Source organism: Nerophis lumbriciformis, linkage group LG14 (assembly GCF_033978685.3).
Source record: "Nerophis lumbriciformis linkage group LG14, RoL_Nlum_v2.1, whole genome shotgun sequence".
NCBI lineage: Eukaryota > Metazoa > Chordata > Actinopteri > Syngnathiformes > Syngnathidae > Nerophis > Nerophis lumbriciformis.
The window spans coordinates 23117498-23141977 of record NC_084561.2 but is presented as its reverse complement, the minus strand read 5'-3'; the positions used below and the strand labels follow the sequence as shown (position 1 = coordinate 23141977).

General features: G+C 41.0%; 1 protein-coding gene across 2 annotated transcripts in view; it reads left to right on the top strand.

Moving 5' to 3' along the window:
- hmcn1 (hemicentin 1) overlaps nt 1–24480 on the top strand; it is a 282829-nt gene that overhangs the window by 92245 nt on the left and 166104 nt on the right. For both annotated transcript variants that reach the window (XM_061975788.2, XM_061975787.2), the window contains exons 10-19: nt 370–491; nt 2282–2551; nt 6917–7058; nt 7138–7265; nt 7346–7459; nt 7538–7696; nt 16833–17024; nt 17103–17198; nt 20539–20666; nt 21438–21582. In XM_061975788.2, coding sequence (XP_061831772.2) covers nt 370–491; nt 2282–2551; nt 6917–7058; nt 7138–7265; nt 7346–7459; nt 7538–7696; nt 16833–17024; nt 17103–17198; nt 20539–20666; nt 21438–21582 — 1496 coding nt within the window. The remainder of the gene's footprint in view (nt 1–369; nt 492–2281; nt 2552–6916; nt 7059–7137; nt 7266–7345; nt 7460–7537; nt 7697–16832; nt 17025–17102; nt 17199–20538; nt 20667–21437; nt 21583–24480) is intronic.

Genomic DNA, 24480 nt, shown 5'->3' with positions numbered 1-24480 from the left:
TTTGTATTGTGCATTTTAGAGTACCATTGAGTATCATTGTGTACATTGAGATTTGAGTACCCATTTTTCAGTTTTCCTGGTGAAATTACATAGGTTTCAAAGTGATGATGTGTTTGAGGAGCATAGGAAATGTTTATAACTGTGTGGTTAACTATAAGGAAAGGAATACTACGTTCAAAAGATGGTTTTTGAAACATCTTGAGACTCAGCATCAGTAAGTTCACATATTTGTTCGCAAAGACAAATACCGATACATCACCGACTACTGGCTTGACACGCAATTACAGTATTATTGCAGGTCGATGTAAACATTTACGGTGTACATTAGTGAGTATATTAAAGTTTTCTACCTTTTACATTTGATTGCAGGGAGTCTGACAGAGCAACATGGGAGATAGAAGAGGTGACTTTAAAGGATGAAGGCTATTACGAGTGTATTGCTGTCAACAGTGCTGGGACAGGACGAGCTCGCACCTTCTTGGATGTATCAGGTAACATATATTTCATTAATGAATCGGAATTTTCCAACATCATAGTTGGGTATTTTCTAGATTATATAGCTCGATGCAGACAAGTCTAACAACTGGAACGTCCTCGTGCTGCCATATTTTGTTGAAAGATTCATACCTTGCAGGGTTCCAGTCTCCATGTTTAATTTACCTTGTGTGTAAATAGTTTGAACAGGGTTTTTTTTAACAGATGTATGGTGACAGAACATCAAGGATTATAAAGATGGTACTGTAGTTAAAATAGTACTAAACTATATATCTGCCTTGAGATAATGTGTTTTTAATATTTTTGCATAAACATCTCACTTTTTGACATAAGGTAAGACCAGTACTTCTACTCGGACATACTCTACAGTAAAACAAGTAAACTTTAAAACCATATGGGTCGTTGTCGTCCCATTATATAAAACAAAACACATTTCTCACTATCCAGAAACCCTCTGTGGAGCTTTTATTTTTAAGTATTTATATTTTCCATCACTGACGATCAGAAATGAAACCATTCCCAGCACGTCCCTTTGCGAGCTTTGTCCAAACGTTGCCGTCCATATTTCCTGCTTCATGAAATTCCCCGAAGCTCATCTTCAAGGAGGCCAAGGAAAACGGACGAAAAAAATACTATCAAACATGAGTAAAAAATCAGGCAAAGAGTTGTATTCTGTGTTCACTTTCCAAATATGCAGGTTTACTTAATTGATGCCACGCTCACCTCCGTTGAAAAGAATGTTGGAATTCAACAATCTTAGCCTCGGCACTTTACATTGATCTTAGGCCAGTAATAGTCAAAACAGGAAGTACAGTAAAGCACCTGTAATCACAAACACACAATATTCATTCAGATGCCAAATAGATATCCACCTAATCCAGAAGAGCTGTGCTCAAATCCCCAGCAATCACACAACGTTAGGGCTAGAGCTTCCATTTTTCTCATTCTGCAGCCTTCTCTTCCCTTTTCCACAGTCGAACTTGGCTTGGAAAAAATAATTAATAGCATTCTTTGCCTCATGGGATGGTAATATTTATCATACAATTATGGTAACTCAAATGATATTCGGCAGACAGAGATGGGAGTTGATCCTAAAGTACAGTACTTCAACTTTGCCTTGACACCACTTAAACTCCACTCTGTGGACTGAAACACCCGATTCACTCAAGGTTAAATACTAATTAAAGTCTTCCATGGGCCCTGCATATTGGTGCTGAAAATTCCTGCTACACCACTGATCAAAAATTACTTTTTAATAATGTGTTTTGAACAGGTCGCCTCTCATCTTTAGCTTGTAAAGGTTTGACATAGTTCTACATGACTGTATAGATCTACCCTCTATACCAGGCATGGGCAAACTACGACCGAGGGCCCGAGCCCATTGGGTTTTAATTCCGGCCCGCCAAATAGAACAAAATTAGGCAAAGATCTGTTTGAGAATTGCCACTACAAAGTTGATACTAGATTTTGACGCATTGGCAAAAAAGGGCGATCAACAACACTGCTCCCACTGAAAGAGAATGTAAGTGTTAACCCTGTAATACCATTTTTGTGTTTCTTTGAGGTTCTGATATGAAATGTATAACGCATGTTTGGGAAGTCTACTCTTAGTTCCAACAGCTATGATATGCTTTGAAATGCATCATGTGTTCGCCCCGGCCTGTCTGTCAAATTTCAAAAGCCAATGTGGCCCTTGAGCCAAAACGTTTCCCACCCCTGCTCTATACAGAAGTATCTGTACTAAAACCCAAATGGTTCATCAATATCATATACCCTGATTCTGCAGAGCCGCCTCCTGCCATCACAGTTCAAGGAAATGTCACAGCTTCTCCGGGCACACGAGCTATCCTCACCTGCCACGTTGCCAGCACAGTCAACTTCAACCTCACGTGGCTGAGAGAGGGCCTTGATGCCCGTCTGGACCCTCGGCTACACGTCCTGACCAACCTCTCGCTTCAGGTGTCGGCTGTCACGCCAGATCACTTAGGCTGGTACGAGTGTATCGCAGTAAATGAAGGAGGGATGACAGCAGAGCGAGTCTACCTCACTGTGCAAGGTAAGAAGTGTATGCCTGTGGATGTTCAAATGTTTCCAGGACATTTTATTCTTAGGGCATTTATTATGTGATCAGATCTAGACAGAGCAGGCTCAGACTAGATGTGACCAATCTAAGTTTGTGAACATGAACCAATGCAGCCTGCTCGAATGAGAGGCAAAATGTCTTCTAAGACAAAGTGAACAGTCCAGTTCCGATCGATTAAAGGTCCTGAGAGTTGAAGTGCTTGAAGTTGCCAGTTGCAGAGCTCGGTCAGAATTTATATCGAAAATCCAGGGTCATGGACAGACCAAAAGAAACAAATAATTGTTCAGTTTAACATTCTCTCCTGTAATAACGTATAACCACAAGTAATTCCAACTAACTACTGTACACTCCTTTTTCTAGAGTTTAATGCTTTATGACTTTCTTCTTTTTTTTATAGCACCTATTTTCCTTTATTATTTTTTGGAAAAACTTGGGCTTTTTTTGTGTGTGTGCCTCAACTTTGTCGCTCCCTCTCTCAAACAGCTGTCAGCAAGCCCTGGGGGTTTCATAATTACCCCCCCGGTCTTTGCCATCCTAGTCATTAGCCTCGCTTTGAAGAGAGTCAGGTCTGATGACCAACAACACTTTGACAGAACATAGTGGAAGTGATAGTAAGTTCACATCGAAGCTGACGAAACGTGCATTATGATGCCATGAGCCATTTTCTTTGAAGTGTGCATGCATAATAGCATGTCTCCATGAATCATGACAAGCTAGAGCTTTTACCATAGAAACAATCTTAAGTCAAATCAGCGTTCTCAACTCTTCTAGAAACGCAACTAAACTAAATGTATTTAGATTGTTCATCAATTTGGTAAAAATAATTTAAAGTAAGACTGTGATGTAAGTTTGACAATTTGTTTTATTGCTGTGTTGAGTTGCTGTTGTGGCGTATGGATGAGCGCTATGGCGGAATGTGTGTATGGTGGTGGAACTACAGTAAGGCCTGCTGTTGGTGTGATACAGTTGGCAATTAAGTTAAAAAAAAGACCGTCTGCCTTTGTCTGGACAATTACTTTTGACAAGATGTTACTTGTGCAATAGAACATTCAAGCACTTGTTGCAGTTGACGGATTCTCCATTTATTTAAAAAGGTCTTATTGTGATTTTTATTTCCCTACATTTAAAACATTTCCTTGTGGTCTACATAACATGTAATGATGGGCTTTGGTACAAATTTTGCATACATTATGTTTTACAGACCATCGTCAATTCTGACTGTTTAGTGGGCGGTCTTATTTACATGCCGAAGCCCTCCTCCAGGCCTAGCCCCCTTCGACTGTCTTCTCCCCGTCAGCCATGTTGCAGTTTTTAGCGTTTCCATATCGAGTCCAATGACAGATATAGGTTTGAACTATACGCTACTTTTAATTAGAAATGGCAACAGTGGAGGATTGTAGCATGCATGAGCATGCACGAGCTAGTCTGCCCCACAACAAGAGGATAGAGAAAAATAAAGAACTTATTAACTACAACTTTGGACAACAACTGAATAAAAATGGAAGATTGGCGCAAAGCTCTTCAGGTAAACCTCTACCATATATGGATATATTTGTGGATGTAACTAAGGCAAAATACGTCACTAAATTCTCAATTTCCAAATGACTCGTTTGGAGCAAGTTTGGAAGAAGGGAACGTTTATTTATAAATATCTCAGCCATGCCTCCATTGTTTGATTTAAAAAATGTTGGGACTTATAAGGATCCCAAATACACCAAAACAGGTACCAACAGGTAGGGAAAGTTGATTTTGAATAATTGGACCCCTTTAAATTAGCAGCGAAATGAGGTACAGATATGTACCATTTTTCGGCGTGGTTACTACTGTTTTCGTCGACACTTGTGATATTAGGGAACCAAGTTTCGGTACCCATTCCTAGCCATCGGTGGTGTACCCACCATTGTGCAGTTGGCAGGGGATCAATTACTCCTTAATGTTCTGTTCACAATTACCCTATATTTGAGCCAGTCCATGGCAAGGGACGCCTTTTTCCTTTCTAAAAAACTTTAATGAGGAGGGTGAGCAACATTCACATGGATCTGCAAAAAACATTAACATAACTGCTTGTTCTCCCAGTCTTTTTCAAAAGTAGATCTCTACACAATGGCTATACTTTGGTGGAGAATTAGAGTTACTTGAGTCATGTTGGCATACTCACAATAACAGCCCTGGACACATATGTTTTATTCTTTAACAGTCTTCTTTAAACATGTCCTCAATTGGCACACTGTAGGCTGAAACCCCTGCTATGATCCTGGATAGCTGTAAAGAGAAAACTGTACAGAAAATTGATATATTGTTATTGGCAGTAAAAACCACAGAAAACATGCAATGGCTCCACAGCTATTTAGGTTGCACACGAAAAAAAAAGGTAAGATGGTAATGAGGAAAATGATGACAAAATTTGGGAAACAGGCATGAGGGGAAGCCCACAAGAGGAAGCATGAAGGTGTTTTAAAGACACAACTGTGCTGAGTCAGATCAAAAGAATGTGTGTTTCCTCTCAGCGTCTTTGCCCCCCTGAGGGCAGGGTGACCTTGCAAGTCGAAGGAAAGGAGAGCCTTTCTGAGGTGTAAACATTAAGAAAAAAGTGAATGTTTTGCAACGATTTTCAGGGTGCAGACATGGTGATTGTTGCAGTCAATGAAGTTTTTATTTTAATTGAAGAGCTTGCATGTAGCGGTACCACTCATAAAAAAGCAAAGTACCAAACAAACAATATAAAAGTGACGAAGCATTGGTAGGTCAACTTAGAACACACAATGGATGATGTACGACAAAAACGCAAAAAAACATCACAACAACATTACAACATACAGTAAATCCAAGCACACAAAGTATGGATCAGTTGACAAGCACCAGCTGAACTTAAATCGACTGTTCTTGGCTAATCACCAACAATTGTACTCCTGGAGCACTCAAAAGTAAAGGTGGTCAAAAAAGCAACATATACAAAACCATTGTGAAACTGAGAAAAACCCAAACCAAAAGTCAGATAAAAGCGATACATGAAAAACTTCCTAATCTAGTGCTATGTAATTAGTACAAGTCCGTCTGATCTTTGATGCATACAATAATTTGGTTTCAAATTTGGATTTTGAACATTTCTGTTATGATTGCTGAAAGAGAGTTGATGGCTCGGACACCAGAGGCAGTATGTTCAATGATTTATTATATATATAGTTAATATATATATAATAATAATAAACAATACTAACGGAACTATAGGATAGAGTGTGTGACCCAAATCCAAGAGAGAGTGGTGTTAGACTATGTGTAGTTAGCTGAAGTGTGTGTTACCAAGTGTTGTTGAGAGCGAAGGAACAAGGCAGGCCGTGGGTCTGGCAGATGATCCAGGGCAGGAGAGAAGTGACAAGGTCCGTATCCTGGCGAGGGTCGAGGATCGAGGAAGGCACTCCAAATCCACAGGGAGATCACAAAGGGGGAGACTCGGGAAGGCACTGCGGGAGAACAAACAAGGACGTCAGACACGGAGGGAAAATGCAGAGAGAAACAGAGAGAGAGAGAGAGAGAGCATAAGGCTTGTCTTCGTACGGTACGCAAAGGTATAATTAATTTCCCACCAGGATCCTTGGGTCCACTGGTCCTTTAAGCAGCTCGCCCTCATCCGTCCCAGGTGTGCAGATTGCAGATCGTCTGCAGGCTTGTTGCTGCGTGGGCCTGCTGCGCTCAGCGTGAGCAGGGGCGTGTCTGAGCGCGCTGTCAGTGGAAACACTTGTTAGAGTCCGCGCCGCGACAGTAATTCAAACCCCCCCTTATGGACGAACAACAAAATCAAGAAACAAGGGAGGCCGGAGGGGAGAACTGGTGGTGGGTCGCCGGCCCAAGTGTCCCAGAAGCCGAGGAAACGCGGGTTCGAGTCCGCGCCGTGACAATTTCCATTGAGAGCAGTTTCCTATGCAACACTTTCTTTGTTCTGTCACTGAATCTGGCAGTTAAAATGTAATTCACCCTAAACCATTGTTTTCCACAGTTACACGGCTAATTAAATAATGTGAACTTTCAAACGTGCTGCAAGCATTACATGCTGCCCTTGCAAGACTGCTAATGTTCAAGCATCTGCATGTGTACAAGACAGTCGTGAGTGACAGCTATCAAACACAGTCGTCCTATTCGGGCCGGATTGCAGTTTTTATTCAACTAAAGGGGTTGTTTACAACTTTTACGCGGGCGCCTATGTAACCCGCCTGGTTCAATCCTTGCTTTCAGTCTGCCTCCAGAATGAGACGAACGTGCTGGTCGTTACACTCACCCTCAAAACCTCACTTTACCGTGAATCATTGGCTCATTGAATTTTTTATTTTTTTTTCTGACCAGAGATGCCTAGAGTCACAGTGGAACCTCGAAACCAGACGTTTACAACAGGAGAAGAAGTGAAGATAAGGTGCTCAGCCAGTGGCTACCCACCACCCCGCTTGGTCTGGACACACAATGACATGTTTATCACGGCATCAAACAGGTAGATTCACTTTTCACATTTGACATCTTACTGGATATTTGTGGTGTTCAATGTTAAAAAAAAGATTACATTTTTTCAGACACAGAATGACACCTGACGGCACTTTAACAATAAGAAACATTGTGAAGATGGATGGAGGCATTTATGGCTGCTTGGCCAGCAATCAAGCTGGAACTGACTCAATGGCTTCCATCATCACTTACATAGGTAACTGATGAACATGGACAGTAAATTATGCAAGTAAAAAATATTTATATTTATGACTGAATAATATACTTCTTCTGTAGAATCTCCTGTGGTGAAAGTGGCTGCTGATGATCTTCTCATTGGCATTGGAGAAACCACCGTCATGGCCTGTTCTGCATCTGGAATCCCTCATCCTGAGATTTGGTGGTACAAAGGTAACAAGAAAGAATCAGAGGAAGGAGTGCCTCTCTGATAAGTATGACGCTGAATAATCTTTCTATTCGAATTTCCAGGGGATGTCCAATTCCATACAACACAATCAGTGGACATAGATGCACTGGCAGGTATTTTGACCATCAAAAATACCCAGGAAGTTAATGCTGGAGACTACACCTGTGTGGCTGTCAACACTGCCGGCACCTCGTCAGGAAAAGTTTTGCTTGATGTCGGAGGTACGTGTTGTCAGAGCAACAGGTAAAGATAAAAACAACTAAGAAGATCAATGGAAAGCCAAAGTGCTGTGCAAATAATCTACTTTATCATTCATATTTCCAGGACACTAAATGTTTTCCTTCTAATATCAGTTGTATGGGGTGCCGAATGTAAACATTCAGTCACACTTTTCAAGCAGATATATTTCTTCCATTTAGCTAACTTTTCTCCCATTTAGCTAATTTTCATCACATTTAAATTAAAATAAATGTTGACTCTAAACCAGTGGTTCTTAATCTGGGTTCGGTGAGTCAGGCTCAGGGGTTCGGCAGAGGTCAAGACACACCCGACTCATTGTGTAAATAAAAACTTCTCCCTATCGGCGTATTACGGATACGGCAACAGCAGAAGTCAGACTGATTTGCAGGTGTGTAATATGTTGTGAGTTTATACACTGTGTTGGTTTTGTTCTTTGAACAAGGTGGATGTTAATACACGGTTCATTTTATGCACCAGTAATAAAACATGGTAACACTTTAGTATGGGGAACATATTCACCATTAATTAGTTGCTTATTAACATGCAAATTAATAACATATTGGCTCTTAACTCGTCATTATTAAGTACTTAGTAATGCCTTATTCGGCATGGCCTTATTATAACCCTAACCCTCTAACCCTAACCCTAACCAAATAACTCTAAATTAAGTCTTTGTTACATAGAATATGCTCCCCTAGTGTCCAAAAAACTCTAAATTAAGTCTTTGTTACTTAGAATATGTTCCCCATACTAAAGTGTTACCAAAAACATATAATTTTGTCTTGAATTTGAAAAAAAAGAACATTTTATTTTTCACTAAAGAAGGGTTCGGTGAGGGCAGCACGGTGGAAGAGGGGTTAGTGCATCTGCCTCACAATACGAAGGTCCTGAGTAGTTTGGGGTTCAAACCCGGGCTCGGGATTTTTCTGTGTGGAGTTTGCATGTTCTCCCCGTGACTGCATGGGTTCCCTCCGGGTACTCCGGCTTCCTCCCACCTCCAAAGACATGCACCTGGGGATAGGTTGATTGGCAACACTAAATTGGCCCTAGTGTGTGAATGTGAGTGTGAATGTTGTCTGTCTATCTATGTTGGCCCTGCGATGAGTTGGCGACTTGTCCAGGGTGTACCCCGCCTTCCGCCCGATTGTAGCTGAGATAGGCTCCAGCGCCCCCCGCGACCCCGAAGGGAATAAGCGGTAGAAAATGGATGGATGGAAGGGTTCGGTGAATGCGCATATGAAACTGGTGGGGTTCGGTACCTCCAACAAGGTTAAGAACCACTGCTCTAAACGTTATTTCTAAATGTTAAATTTAAATCAAAATGCTAAATCTTAATGTTAAACCTACATTTAAATGTAAATCTAAACGCTAAATCTAAACGTTAATCCTAAATATACATTTTAAATCTAAATCTAAATGTCAAACCTAAATATAAATGTTAAATCTACATCTTAAATACGAATGTTAAATCTAAACTTAAAATGTTCAATCTAAATCTAAATGTGAGCGCTGAATGTTAAATTTAAACCTAATTGTTAGCTCCGGATATACATGTTAAGTCTAAATTCAAATTTTAAATCTAAATGAAAATGTTGAATCCAAACCTCAATGTTAAATCTAAATCTTAAAGGGGAACTGCATGTTTTTGGAATTTTGCCTATCGTTCACAATCATAATGAGAGAGGAAAAACGCTTGTAAAATGCTGCTAATGGGATTCACCATGGTAGCCTTCAAGGCCCTCTAAAAAAAAACTTTAAAACCCTCCATCAATGTTTTATATACACACTCCAAGTCTAGTAACAGACATGTTGATAACAGTAAGTAATATGTACAATATTTACCGTATTTTGGTCATTTGAAGCATTACCGGAACTTCTTTCCTCTGCGCATTTATTTCCGACAAATGTGTTCCTACTTCTGGAAACAAATGCGAGTGTCTTCTAATCATGGCAGACTTGTTAATAGAAGACAAAGATGGATATTTTTGGACAAATGAGGATTCACAACCTTATATTTTTGAAGCTGACTATACTGCTGTTTACAGAAAGAGAGGGTGAAAGTTGGAGCAGACAGAAGCTGAGAGAGTGAGGTCAGCATGACTTAATTCTGCAAATGTGGAACTTGGAGCCAAGCTATGCCGACATAAATGGGATGATTACCCAAAATAAACCGGAAAAAAATGTCCCCAGCCGGTTGGACCAAACACACAACAGTCCATCGAGTTAATAACTATAACATTGATCATGATACGCGCAACATGTCGTGCTTCTATTACAACCAGAGGTGGGTAGAGTAGCCAGAAATTGTACTCAAGTAAGAGTACTGTTACTTTAGAGATTTATTACTCAAGTAAAAGTAAGGAGTAGTCACCCAAATATTTACTTGAGTAAAAGTAAAAAGTATGTTGTAAAAAAACTACTCAAGTACTGAGTAACTGATGAGTAACATACACACACATATCATATATATATATATATATATATATATATATATATATATATATATATATGCACACACACACACATATATATACATATATATATATATATATATATACACACACACACCTATATATATATATATATATATATATATATATATATATATATATATATATATATATATATATATACATACATTGATATATACAGTATATAATTTATATTTATTTTTTTTGCCGTTTTTGTTTACATGTTAATAGTGTTTTAATGAATATACATGCATGTTTAACACATATAGATTCCTTTCTTTCATGAAGACAAGAATATAAGTTGGTGTATTACCTGATTGTGATGACTTGCATTGATTGGAATCAGACAGTAGTGATGACAAACGTCCACGTTTTCAAATGGAGGAGAAAAAAAGTTCCTCCTTTCTGTCTAATACCACATGAAAGTGCTTGGTTTTTGGCATCTTATATGTCCAGCTTCCATATTCGTTTTTATACACTTTACAAGAAATACATTGGCGGCAAACTCCGTAGCTTGCTAGCTTGTTTGCGCAGGCTTTCGGAGACTCTTATTTTGAAAGCGCAGGCGCGATGGAGCGGCACTTTTATTGTGAAGACAGGAACTGTGCAGTCAGTCTTTAGGCTTTTGACGGGGTGTACGGTTGAAATAAAAAATTGTCTTTTTTCCTTCACACTTTTGATTGATTGATTGGAACTTGTATTAGTAGATTGCACAGTACAGTACATATTCCGTACAATTGACCACTAAATGGTAACACCCCAATAAGTTTTTCAACTTGTTTAAGTCAGGTCATGTGACCCCTGGCTCTGTTTGATTGGTCCAACGTCACCAGTGACTGCATCTGATTGGTGGAACGGAGTGAACGTCACCAGTGACTGTATTTGTTGAAACGCAGGCACTATGAAGGTCTGTCTGACAGACCAAAACAAACAAAGCGTGCATTAACAGATCGATAAAAATTAGTAGCGAGTAGCGAGCTGAATGTAGATAAAAGTAGCGGAGTAAAAGTAGCGTTTCTTCTCTATAAATATACTCAAGTAAAAGTAAAAGTATGTTGCATTAAAACTACTCTTAGAAGTACAATTTATCCCAAAAGTTACTCAAGTAGATGTAACGGAGTAAATGTAGCGCGTTACTACCCACCTCTGATTACAACTACCGGTATATGCACTGTCGAGCAAGCTGTGTACAAACACAACAGTTATTCAGTGTTCGCTCTTACAACAACAATGTTGCTACTGCCTGGTTATTAAACAGGTTATGGAACATAAATGAAGTATTGTTGGAGGTTTTTGAAAACATTTGATTTAGAGATTGAATTGATTGCTCCAAATAGCTGCATTGCTAGCCACTTAAAACGAGCCGATTATTACAAATTACAATGCAAAAAAAAAAGAATTGTTTTGTCTTTTTGTCTCTCATAAGGATTGTGAACGATAGGCTAAATTCACCAAAAAAAGTAGTGCAGTTCCCCTTTAAATCTAAGTGTAAATCTTAAATTGTAAACGTGATCCCGAAATGTTAAATCTACTATAAACCTAAATGTTGAATCTAAATCTAATTCTTAAGTCTAAATCTAAATATGAGTGCGAAATCTCTCGCCAAGTTTAAAGATAAATACCAATCGGAGGCCTTTGAGCCGCAAAGCCACGCTCAAATCTCTGCCTCTCAGTGCACGGCCCGCCTACCTCTTTTTTTACTGCGGAAGAAGGAAACATGACAGATGATTATTGACAAATAATGCTAAAAAAGTTGCCTATTGTAAAAATGTTGGCTCCCAACGTATGAGTGTGTATGGTGTCTTGCATAAAGACATAGTTGAAAACAAGACGCTCAATCAGCTGATCACTTTACTTCCGCGTTTGACACTGTTTAGATCTGTTCTTCAGGATACAGTATGTCTTAATTGTGAGCTGAATGGTAAAAACAGAATGAAAAGTGAGTTAAATGTGAGAAATGTGAACTAAGTGTGAGAAATATATCTCCTGAAAAAGTGTCACTGAACTTTTACACTGAATTGAATTGAACAGAAGGTTTGTTACACTCATACTTGCCAGCCCTAACGAATTTTCCGGGAGACTCCCGAATTTCAGTGCCTCTCCCGAAAATCTCCCGGGACAATCATTCTCCCGAATTTCTCCCGATTTCCAGCCGGACTTAAGGCACGCCCCCTCCAGGTCCGTGCGGACCTGAGTGAGGACAGCCTGTCGTCACGTCCGCTTGGCCAACCAAAAAGTAACCACAGAACACTATACCCTATAGTGTTCTGTGGGTACTTTTTGGTTGGCAAACGGTTTACGTTGCATTGCGCACCCTGACGGCAAGTGTGGGAGTCGGTTCTGAAGTATGAAGTAAAGAGACGTAACTTTGTCACCTCGCCTGGTTATTGACTCCAACCCAGAATATCACACTGCCCATACCTACGCTCCTTCAAAGGCTGTGCTACTAGCTGCAAAGCATTGCACTTTCAAATACAACAATGAGTAGAGAGGAGTGTTATGTGTGTATATGTGTAAATAAATTAACACTGAAATTCAAGTATTTGTCAGAGTTTGTAGGTGACGAACCCCAAGATGCAGAGAAGGTGGAAGGCATTGTGCGGGAAAACAAGATTTAATGTTCATAAAATAAAGGAAAAAACACAAACCAGGAACTAGGAACAGGAAACAGGATGCCAGGAAAACAGGAACTGGAAGACAAGGAACAAAAAGACAGCAGGCTACAAACATCTACAATAAATAGCTTACCGCTACCGCATCCAGCTACACTGACAACGACAAGTAGAAATGACAATAATCCAGCACTGACTGGAGGGGAAGGCAGGTTTAAATAGAAGCTGGCTGATTGACACCAGGTGTGGCCAGGTGCCAATCAGCCACAGCTGAGGGGACACAGCACTCAGGGAGACAAGTAGGAAATAACCAAAATAAAAGCGCCGACAGGAAAACTAAGACAAACGCAGAGAAAAAACTAAAACACAGTCAAACTGTCAGGGACAAGCCTGACAGTAGCCCCCCTTCCTATAACGGATACCAGATGTTCTAGAACCCCCCCCACACCCCCAAAAAGTCCAAAGTCACGGGAGGGTGGAGGGAGGACAAGGAGGTGGGCCACCAGGCCAAGTGTCCCCGCAACCAGCGGGGAAGAGTTAGGTGGCGACGGCGAGTTGAACGCCGCCGCAATTGGCGAGGCGGCTCGTCCACCGGCGTGGGAGAATCCACCGGAGACGATGGTGGCGGCGCCCTCTGCTGGCCCACCGGAGACGATGGTGGCGGCGCCCTCTGCTGGCCCACCGGAGACGATGGTGGCGGCGCCCTCTGCTGGCCCACCGGAGACGATGGTGGCGGTGCCCTCTGCTGGCCCACCGGAGACGATGGTGGTGGCGCCCTCTGCTGCTGGCCCACCGGAGACGAGGATGGTGGCGCCCTCTGCTGCTGGCCCACCGGAGACGAGGATGGTGGCGCCCTCTGCTGCTGGCCCACCGGAGACGAGGATGGTGGCGCCCTCTGCTGCTGGCGCACCGGAGACGAGGATGGTGGCGCCGTCTGTTGCTGGCCCACCGGAGAGGAGGATGGTGGCGCCGTCTGCTGCTGGCCTACCGGAGAGGAGGATGGTGGCGCCGTCTGCTGCTGGCCCACCGGAGAGGAGGATGTGGCGCCGTCTGCTGCTGGCCCACCGGAGAGGAGGATGGTGGCGCCGTCTGCTGCTGGCCCACCGGAAAGGGTGGTGGTGCCGTAGGTTGTAGACCCACCGGAGTGCATGGTGGCGTCTGCCGGCCCACCGGAGTGCATGGTGGCGTCTGCCGGCCCACCGGAGTGCATGGTGGCGTCTGCCGGCCCACCGGAGTGCATGGTGGCGTCTGCCGGCCCACCGGAGTGCATAGTGACGTCTGCCGGCCCACCGGAGTGCATGGCTGCGTCGTAGGTTGCAGACCCACCGGAGATGATGGTGGCGTCTGTTGCAGACCCCTCGGAGATGGCGCCGTATCTTGCAGACCCCTCGGAGATGGCGCCGTATCTTGCAGACCCACTGGGGCGAGAAGTAGCTGTGCCTCCCTAGCTGCACAGCCACTCATAGCCCCCCCCCTCAAGGGACGGATCCCAGACGTCCCCCGAGAAGCCAACATAGGACAGGGATGGGTGGGAGGGATTGCAAAATGAGGCAAAGCTTTTCTTGGATTCGGCCATCAATGATAACGCTTTGTTAAGCCTCTCCGCCAAGGAAATCTCCGCAAGGTTCGTACTAGGCTGGATTATTCTGTCAGAGTTTGTAGGTGACGAACCCCAAGATGCAGAGAAGGTGGAAGGCATTGTGCGGGAAAACAAGATTTAATGTTCATAAAATAAAGGAAAAAACACAAACCAGGAACTAGGAACAGGAAACAGGATGCCAGGAAAACAGGAACTGAAAGACGAGGAACAAAAAGACAGCAGGCTACAAACATCTACAATAAATAGCTTACCGCTACCGCATCCAGCTACACTGACAACGACAAGTAGAAATGACAATAATCCAGCACTGACTGGAGGGGAAGGCAGGTTTAAATAGAAGCTGGCTGATTGACACCAGGTGTGGCCAGGTGCCAATCAGCCACAGCTGAGGGGACACAGCACTCAGGGAGACAAGTAGGAAATAACCAAAATAAGAGCGCCGACAGGAAAACTAAGACAAACGCAGAGAAAAAACTAAAACACAGTCAAACTGTCAGGGACAAGCCTGACAGTATTTCTTTTATATATATATATATTTCAGTGAATTATAGCTATAAATATACTCCTCTCCCCTTAACCCAGCCTCCCCCTCCCCCCAAATCTCCTGAATTTGGAGGTCTCAAGGTTGGCAGGTATGGTTTCACTACAGTTGGCTGATTTCAACATTATTCCAAAGAATTTCATAGTATATCCAGCCAGCCGGCCTCATAAACGACCAACCATGGCAAGCCTTGGAATACCTAGTGAAATCACCTGAGAGGCACTCTAACACCTGATTCAAGTATCGAAGGAATGTTGACCTGAGTTGTACTTAAATGGCACAATAGAGACGTACTCAATAGCAAACAAATATTTTATACTCTTCTCAGGCAGAGGGAATGATGTTATGGCTCATTATGGCTCTGCATAATGATATAAAAGCCTATTTTGTCCCGGCAGTGAATGAGACATTCTACAAGATCATCGACACAATATGCCTGTTTGTATTTTGATTAGCGATGCAGAAAGAGCACAGATGTGGTGTGCAACTGACACACCACTGACAGTGCATGATCCATGACTGACAGCTTGGCTACGTTTAGATCAGGGGTGTCAAACTCAAATACAGAGTGGGCCAAAATTTAAAACTGAACAAAGCCGCGGGTCAAGGTTGAACAAATTAACCTTTTAATAGGGACCCAAACAAGTTTTGCATTGAATATTGAACAAGCAAGGCTTATATAACTTTATAGTGACATGCAAAATCGAGTTTCAAATAATAATAATAATAATAATAATTAAAAAATATCAATGGCATATCAAATACAGTTTAAATAAAAATGTAATGCCTCTTTTCTATTTGCAGCCTTCTGAGGTAAATATCAACATTAACTTTTTCCACAGGCTAATAAATGAGAAAATAAAAATAACAATGAATAAACCAACCATTCAGGACTTTAAACTGCTCAGTTTGCAACACACTGATCTAATCTGATGTGCCCAAGCCAGATACCTGACAACTTTTCTTGGATGCTAGTTCATTAATGTCGGGCTCAGGCTTTGAGCTGAGGCAACCTTCATTATCGAACGAAGTTGTTCATCAGTCATTATATCTCGTAGTCCACCCGGACCACAGTCTTGGGGGCGTGCCTTAAAGGCACTGCGTTTATCGCCCTCCACGAGCTGTCGTCACGTCTGCTTTTCATCCCTTCTAAAAACGTGCCGGCCCGATCACAAAATATGTGTGACTTCAGCACGCACACACACTTAAATGCAAAGCATACTTGGCCAACAGCGATACATGTTGCACTGACGGTGCTCGTATAAATAACTTTAACACTGTTTAACACCTCCGTGCGTCGGTTGAGGTGGGCGGGGTTGGGGGGGCGGGGTTTGGTGGTAGCAGGGGTGTATATTGCAGCCCGGAAGAGTTAGGGCTGCATGGGATTCTGGGTATTTGTTTTGTTGTGTTTATGTTGTGTTACTGTGCGGATGTTCTCCCAAAATGTGTTTGTCATTCTTGTTTAGTGTGGATTCACAGTGTGGCGCATATTTCTAACAGTGTTAAAGTTATTTATACGAGCACCGTCAGTGTAACCTGTATCGCTGTTGGCCCACTATGCTTTGCATTCACTTGTGTGTGTGCGTGCTGAAGCCGCACATATTATGTGACTGGGCCAGCATTCGCTGGACTGGATGAAAAGCGGACGTGACGATTTTTGGGAGGGGCACTGAAATTTGAGAGTCTCCCGGGAGGGTTGGCAAGTATGAGAATTAGCGGTGAATGCGGTGTTACCGCGGCACCGCCACTGAATATAATCGGCGAGCCAGCTCTAGTGTTAATTTGATATCGCCTCAAGGGCCAAGTGAAATTACATGGCGGGCCAAATTGACACCCATGGTTTAGATCACATTACAGCAAATACCCTGCCTTCATTCATTTCCATCACTGCAGCTGCACCAAAGTTCACTCAAGAACCCTTGGACACGGCGGTGGACATCGGCTCCAACGTGACACTACCATGCCAAGCCCAAGGCCATCCAGAGCCACAGGTCACCTGGAGGAGACAAGACGGTGTGCCCCTTTTCCACACGCATCACAGGCACAGCACCATCACTCAGAGCAGAGGAGGTCTTCATATCACCAGTAGGTGTATTACTTACACTGTATGTGGACTACATACATGTATGATTTGGCTTAATTCATTCATACCTTTGCTTTTAGACCTGTGGGTGGAGGATGAGGCAGAATATGTCTGTGAGGCTTTCAACCATTTTGGCAAGATCCAGACCCAAGCCAGCATCACTGTGACAGGACTAGGTGGGTGCAAGATTTACGCGTAAATTCCCAAGGAAATTTTGATGGGACTCCTATCTGTGTTGTCAACTTTCCGGTCCGGCATTGCTTTAGTACTAATTTGCTGCCTTTGGACAGTTGTTTTAAGACAAAAGCAAGTTTGTATGCTAATCTTGGCATACAAATATTTTAACGCAAGTGTAAACCGGCTGGTTCGGCCCCCTGCCTCTATCCCATTCCTGGTCGTGCGCCTGGGAGGCGAATGTGCCGACCACTAAGCTAAAAGCCTGGGTTGGCTAACTCGGCAGCCAGCACTCTCTTGAAGTTGTCAGGGAGCAGCGTATACGAACATACACATGGCGCAGCCACACTGGCTGGCCCCTGATACACTAGCATGCTGATAAAGAAGCAGTTAGAATACTCACATGATGCCACCAGGAAAGAAAATCAATGATTTTTAGGTTTAAACATATACATTAGCTAAAATGCCAACATAAAACATTGGCAGGCTAACGTTAGCATGATAACCTAGGAAAAGTTACAATACTTGCAAGATGGCACCAAGAATCAAAAGCTGTGATATTTACGTTTAAAGTTACATTAAAATTGAGCTAAAATGCTAACATGAAACATTAACATGATAACTAGAGATGTCCGATAATGGCTTTTTTGCCGGTATTCAATATTCCGATATTGTCCAACTCTTAATTACGGATTCCGATATCAACCGATACTGATATTTACAGTCGTGGAATTAACACATTATAATGCCTAATTTTGTTGTGATGCCCCGCTGGATGCATTGAACAATGTAACAAGGTTTTCCAAAATAAATCAACTCAAGTTATGGAAAAAAATGCCAATATGGCACTGCCATATTTATTATTGAAGTCACAAAGTGCATTATTTTTTTTAACAGGCCTCAAAACAGCAGCTTGGAATTTGGGACATGCTCTCCCTGAGAGAGCATGAGGAGGTTGAGGTGGGCGGGGTTGCAGGGTGCGGGGGGGTTGAGGTGGGGGGGGGGGGGTTATATTGTAGCATCCCGGAAGAGTTAGTGCTGCAAGGGGTTCTGGGTATTTGTTCTGTTGTGTTTATATTGTGTTACGGTGCGGATGTTCTCCCGAAATGTGTTTGTCATTCTTGTTTGGTGTGGGTTCACAGTGTGGCGCATATTTGTAACAGTGTTAACGTTGTTTTTACGGCCACCCTCATTGTGACCTGTATGGCTGTTGACCAAGTATGACTTGCATTATCTTGTGTGTGTGAAAAGCCGTAGATATTATGTGATTGGGCCGGCACGCAAAGGTTTATTGGCCCTGTGTACTTCTCCCTACGTCCGTGTAACACTCCGTACAGCTGCGTTTTAAAAAGTCATAAATTTTACTTTTTGAAACCGATAATCTCCGATATTACATTTTAAAGCATTTATCGGCCGATAATATCGGCAGTCTGATATTATCGGACATCTCTAATGATAACATTCGAAAAGTTAGCATACTTGCAGAAGGGCGCCAGGTATCAAAAGCAATGACATTTAGATTTAAACATACAAAATGAGCTAAAATGCTAGCATAAAGCATTAGCATGCTAAAATGGGATGAGTTAGTGTATTTACACGATGGTCCCCACTATCAAAACCTATGACATTTAGGTTTAAAATATTTAAAATGAGCTAAAATGCGATTATAGAATGTTAGCATGCTAAAATTAGCATATTTGTATTCCTGTGTAGCCCACTAAAATGTACTGTAAATGTGTTTTAATCTATTGAAGTTTATTAAGAGGGCAATACCCTTAATCCATGGCCACCCAGGACACGAGACAGCCCATCCCACCCACGTGGGCCATTCAGACATGAGTCTATAACTACAACACTAAAACAGTCATTGATCCCCGGGGCGACAACCAACCAGAGCAGCCCCAAAAACAACCCCCTCCAAAAAGTTCAGAGATCGTCTCACGACAAAGAACACTCTTTATGTCCAGCTTTGAGGCTTGAAATGTGCACGTTCATTAGTGCTTGAACACGTGTACCTTGTTAACAACTGTTTCCGTTTTACTGTGCTTCTGCTGTTAAAACACCTTAAAACCCTAATATGTAGGTCAGAGGTCAAAAAGTCGATGACATACCTGTATATTACATATTTTACTGCCTCACTGGCCCAGTTTACTCCTGACAACCCAGTGCAAAAGTTCGGTAGGTTTTTTCCAGACAATAATGGAAAGACAGAGTGGTTGACTGAAGGGAATCAGTGGCCGAAGTGTGCGTGTGTTTGTGTGTGAGAGTTGGAATTGCCAGGGTAATCATCACATTTTCCCAACCAACGCCCTTTTGTATATCGCAGCTTCCGCAAATTACATCATTGTTATTCGCATGAACTCAGCCAAACCACAAATCTGATCTCCAAATGGATAATGTGTTTGCATTTATGTAATTGTGTGTGTTTGAGTGCATGTGCTGGTGTGTGTTCATGCTAACAAATGCTGAAATAGTACATATGTTTATATTATTGCTTTGTATTTTGTATATGCTGCAACCAATTACTCTTTCACCTCTAAACCCACACACTACATATGTGTATATATATATATATATATATATATATATATATATATACATATATATATATATATATATATATATATATATGTATATATATATATATATATATATATATATATATATATATGTATGTATGTATGTATGTATGTATGTGTGTGTGTGTGTGTGTATATATATATTATGTGTGTGTGTATATATATGTATATATATTTCTGTGATGCTCCAAAAAAATAAAGGGAACGCCCAAACGTCACAATGTAAACTCCAAGTCAATCACACTTCTGTGAAATCAAACGGTCCACTTTGGAAGCGACACTGATTGACCATAACATTTTTTTGAGCATATATATATATATATATATATATATATATATATATATATATATATATATACGTTAGGTCGTATAGCCTCTTGTGTTTTTTCCTGACCTAAAGTATATTCCGCTCTACCCCGATATTGAGCACTGTATAACGGATAAACCACAGAAACCTCGACTATATATATATACTGTATGTATATATATACATATATATATATATATATATATATATATATATATATATATATATATATATATATATATATATATATGTGTGTGTGTGTTTTTTTTTAAATAAAAATGAGTGTGTGTGTGTGTGTGTGTGTGTGTGTGTGTGTGTGTGTGTGTGTGTGTGTGTGTATATATTGTTTGATGCAAACAACTTTTTTATTTTGAAAAAAAAAAAAAGAGAAAATATAATCAGACATTTTGGTTAAAGTTAATTTTCTGCTTTTGTTGATGGGTTGCATGTCTGCAGTGTCGCCTATCATTGCAATGAGTCCAGCTGTGATCAACGTGATAGAGGACCGGCAGGTGACGTTACCCTGTGTGCTGTTGGCTGGAAATCCACTGCCTGAGAGACAATGGCTGCACAACTATGGTCTTGTAAGCACACAACAATTTTTTTTTTTTCATTTCATTTATTTATTTATTTCAGGCAATGACATAAAAAAGTACAAAGTTGACAACACATGATAATATAAATTAATATAGTGCAAAAGGTAATGTATAGTATGTAATGCATGATTGTCCAGTTTTGCCTGAAAGAGAGTGGGAAGAAGATAATTTATTTAATCCCACCCCCGGTTCTCCATTCAGTGATTATTCACAAGAGTTTCACTCTTACTTTGCTCAAGGATTATAATACAGATGTTGTATCATAGTGGCATTACCACAGTTAACAATAATTATTACACTGTAACAATAATTTGTATCAACAATGTAGGAATAATGAATATACCAACAATGGTAATAGACAACATAACAATAATGGTAATAGACAACATAGCAATAATGGTAAGGAAACATTAAGCACATGTTAATAACACTTTGAGACAGAGTACAACAGCAGGTCAAATTAAAGACCCTCATCTCTGTATTTGAACCAGACCCCATGTTTGTATAATAGTTTAAATCGATTAATAGTTTGGCATTGCTTGTGTTGTAAGTCCAGTTTGTTCCATAGTTTTACTCCGCATACAAACACACAAAAACGTTTATGAGTGCTTTGAGCTCTTGGCAATGAGAATTATCTAAAGCCTCTCAAGTTATGAGCCTGCATAATATAACATTAATACATTAAAATAAGTGTTAGCGTTATCTGCATATGCTTCAATATGATTTTAATGCAGGCTTATACATCTTTTTCTTTTTCAGTTGACCTCAGATGAATATGTGACTGTGAGGAGAGATGGGAGTCTGCACATCGAGAGAATTAAGCTGGATGACGCTGGTGACTACACCTGCTTGGCTGAGAACGTCGTCGGAGCCGCGAACCACACGACACTCGTCAACGTCTATGGTACTCATACTTATGTAAAAGAAATAGGGATGGGTACCGAATTCGTTACTTTTATAGGTGCCAACCGAAGTTCGTCGGTACTACTGTGTATCATTTACATAAAATCAAACAGTGCCATATTTTGATATTTTTGTTGCATTTAACTTCACATCCGGTGGCAAACATGACGCCAGCTAAAGCACTTGGCCAGTAAACAAGCAGTCAAGTACTCAGATTGTGTTTAAAAGTACAGTAATGCTAAAAGGTTAAACAAAATGTGCCAGCTTTGGTAATCAAAACTACAACTAAGATCCACGCTTCAATAGGGATGATGCTCGAACCCGGTTTTCCCGGTTGTTCGATAAGAAAAGAACCGAGTCCTCGGACTCGAATCCCTTTTTGAGAACTGGTACCCGTTATCAAGACCACTATAGTAAAAAAAAAAAGAGTCGGTTCTTTATTTGAATCCCTGGGAACGAATCCCGTCCCGACAAGAAATGCCCCGTGAGACATCACAAGAAATGACGTCACGTAGCTCAGTCATTTGTCACAGTGGGGTGCAGCGTGCTGCGGTTCGTTCACGGGACGCAAAGCTGACGGCTCCGGACGAAAGCGTGCAGGTAGGAGATGATTTATTTCTCATAAATCATACACATTACAACAGACAGGAACGAAACAAAAGGAAAGCGTGCCGTTCGCACGAGAAGCTAAAGCAAAAACTTACTTAGCACAGGAATACTAGAAGCTAAGATAACTTTAGCACAGGAATCATGAGCTCGAAAACCAGAATGCCAATGTAACTGTTGTAAATGCAAACAATGAAGCCACGACGAGTGACTGGAAAAGGCAGGCTTAAATAGAGTCTCTGATGAGCAACAGGTGTGCGTACAAGGCAGGTGAAAATCATAAGTAACCATGGTGACTAAAACAAACCCCCGAAGTGCACAAAACAACTAAGGAAGTCCAAAACTAACAGAACATAACTAAACAAAACATGATCCGACCACATCATAATACATCACAGTTTCATATCATTTCACTTTACAGGAGTAGGAAGAAGTAAAGCTTATTTAATCCTACCTCTTTCCCACTTCATAGCGTTTACAAATATATACATAATTTACTGACCTTTTTATATAAAATATCTGTGAATTAGTATATACAACAGTTTTGTAATATGTAATTAATTAATTCAGTCATTATTAATATACTGAGATGAAGAATGAATATCTTATTTTCAATAAGGTTGAAAGTATTTCTCATAATTCTTCTTCTTTGTGCTTTGTAAGCACTATTCATTTGAACAACCTCTTAAAGTGGATCATATCAGTACAATGTTTAACTTCTTTACTTAATCCATTCCATCATTTAATTCCACATCATTTTAGCTGTTTGCAATTTTACCAAATCATCGAACATAATATTTTTGACTCAATAAATAAAGTGTTTATATGTTCTCTATATCCAACATTATGTATCAGTCTAATTGATCTTTTTTGTAACACGGTTAACGAATGTAGCGCACATTTGTAGTTATTTCCCCACATTTCTGCACAATAACTCAGATATGGTAACACTATAGTAGCGAGCAGTAGAGAATGTGAAGTGATTTGTTGAACCAAATATTGTGTTTTTTTCCATATACAACAACCTATCTTGACTCGATAAGAGAATCGATAAGGAATCGGTTCGATAAGAGGATTCGATAATAGGCTCGAACGCGATAATTTCTTATCAAACATCATCACTACGCTTCAATCAAACAGCTAGTTTGTACAATACTTACAGTGGCACATTCAACATAATGGCAAAGACTATTTCCTGACTAAGGCAACACACTATTTCCTATACACTAATGCAGTGGCGGGCCATGCGTTTCCCACTTAGGCCTTCAGTGATGTCCGACTTCAATGATTACCTCTCAAATTACCATAATTTATGTCCCCACATGACCATTGCTGGAGAAATACTATACAGGAACACATTTACGCACTACTGGATATTGAAACCACATTAACAGTGTACAAAACGGGTTATTTTCTGGCGCATTAAAAAATCAATAAACCCGCATCAGCAATTAAAACATATCTTATGTGGTACTCTCAAAATTAAAATGGCAAAAAAACGTGAAGAAATTAAATATTTGAACTCACAATTTGTACAACCCATTCGACGCTGTATAGCCCCTCGTAGTCGGTTGATTCGAGTGGAAATGGCGGGCATTTCCCCATTTCATCGCCAACATTGTCTCACAAGATGTAGTTTCTCTTTAAATATCCTTCTTGAAAATGACCTTGCAAATGTGTGTCTGCCACCTAATCAACGTTTTGTTCTCCTTCTTTGTGGGTCAACACTTCCCGCTTTCTGCTAAATTGCAACTCGTGATTGGATACTCACTTTGGAGTGACAAGTGAGTATCCAATCACAGTCTCGTTAACATCAGGCTACCTAGAGAGGCCACTGTCAACAACTTGTGATCTGATTGGCTATCGCAACTGTCTATCAACTGTGTGTGTTCCATATCCACTAACGGTCCCGATGAGTATCCAATCACAGGACGTGTAAATGTCACGTTCAACGTGAGGCCATCTAGAAGGCCTTTTTGACAACAACTCGTGATCTGATTGGCTATTGCAACTGTCTATCAACTGTTTATGTCCGTTCACTTACAGTGCACGGACGCCTGCATTGTTGATTCTGAAGTCCCCGGGCAGATTTCGTACAGCATGACAACATCAGCTAGCTGAATTCTGATTGGATATAAACTCTATCCTAAAAACAATCGCACCGGAAAGAGCATAATATATGGGGATAGGTTAATTGGCTACACTAAATAGTCCATAGTGTGTGAATGTGAGTGTGAATGTTGTCTGTCTACCCCGCCTTCTGCCCAAATGCAGCTGAGATAGGCTCCAGCGA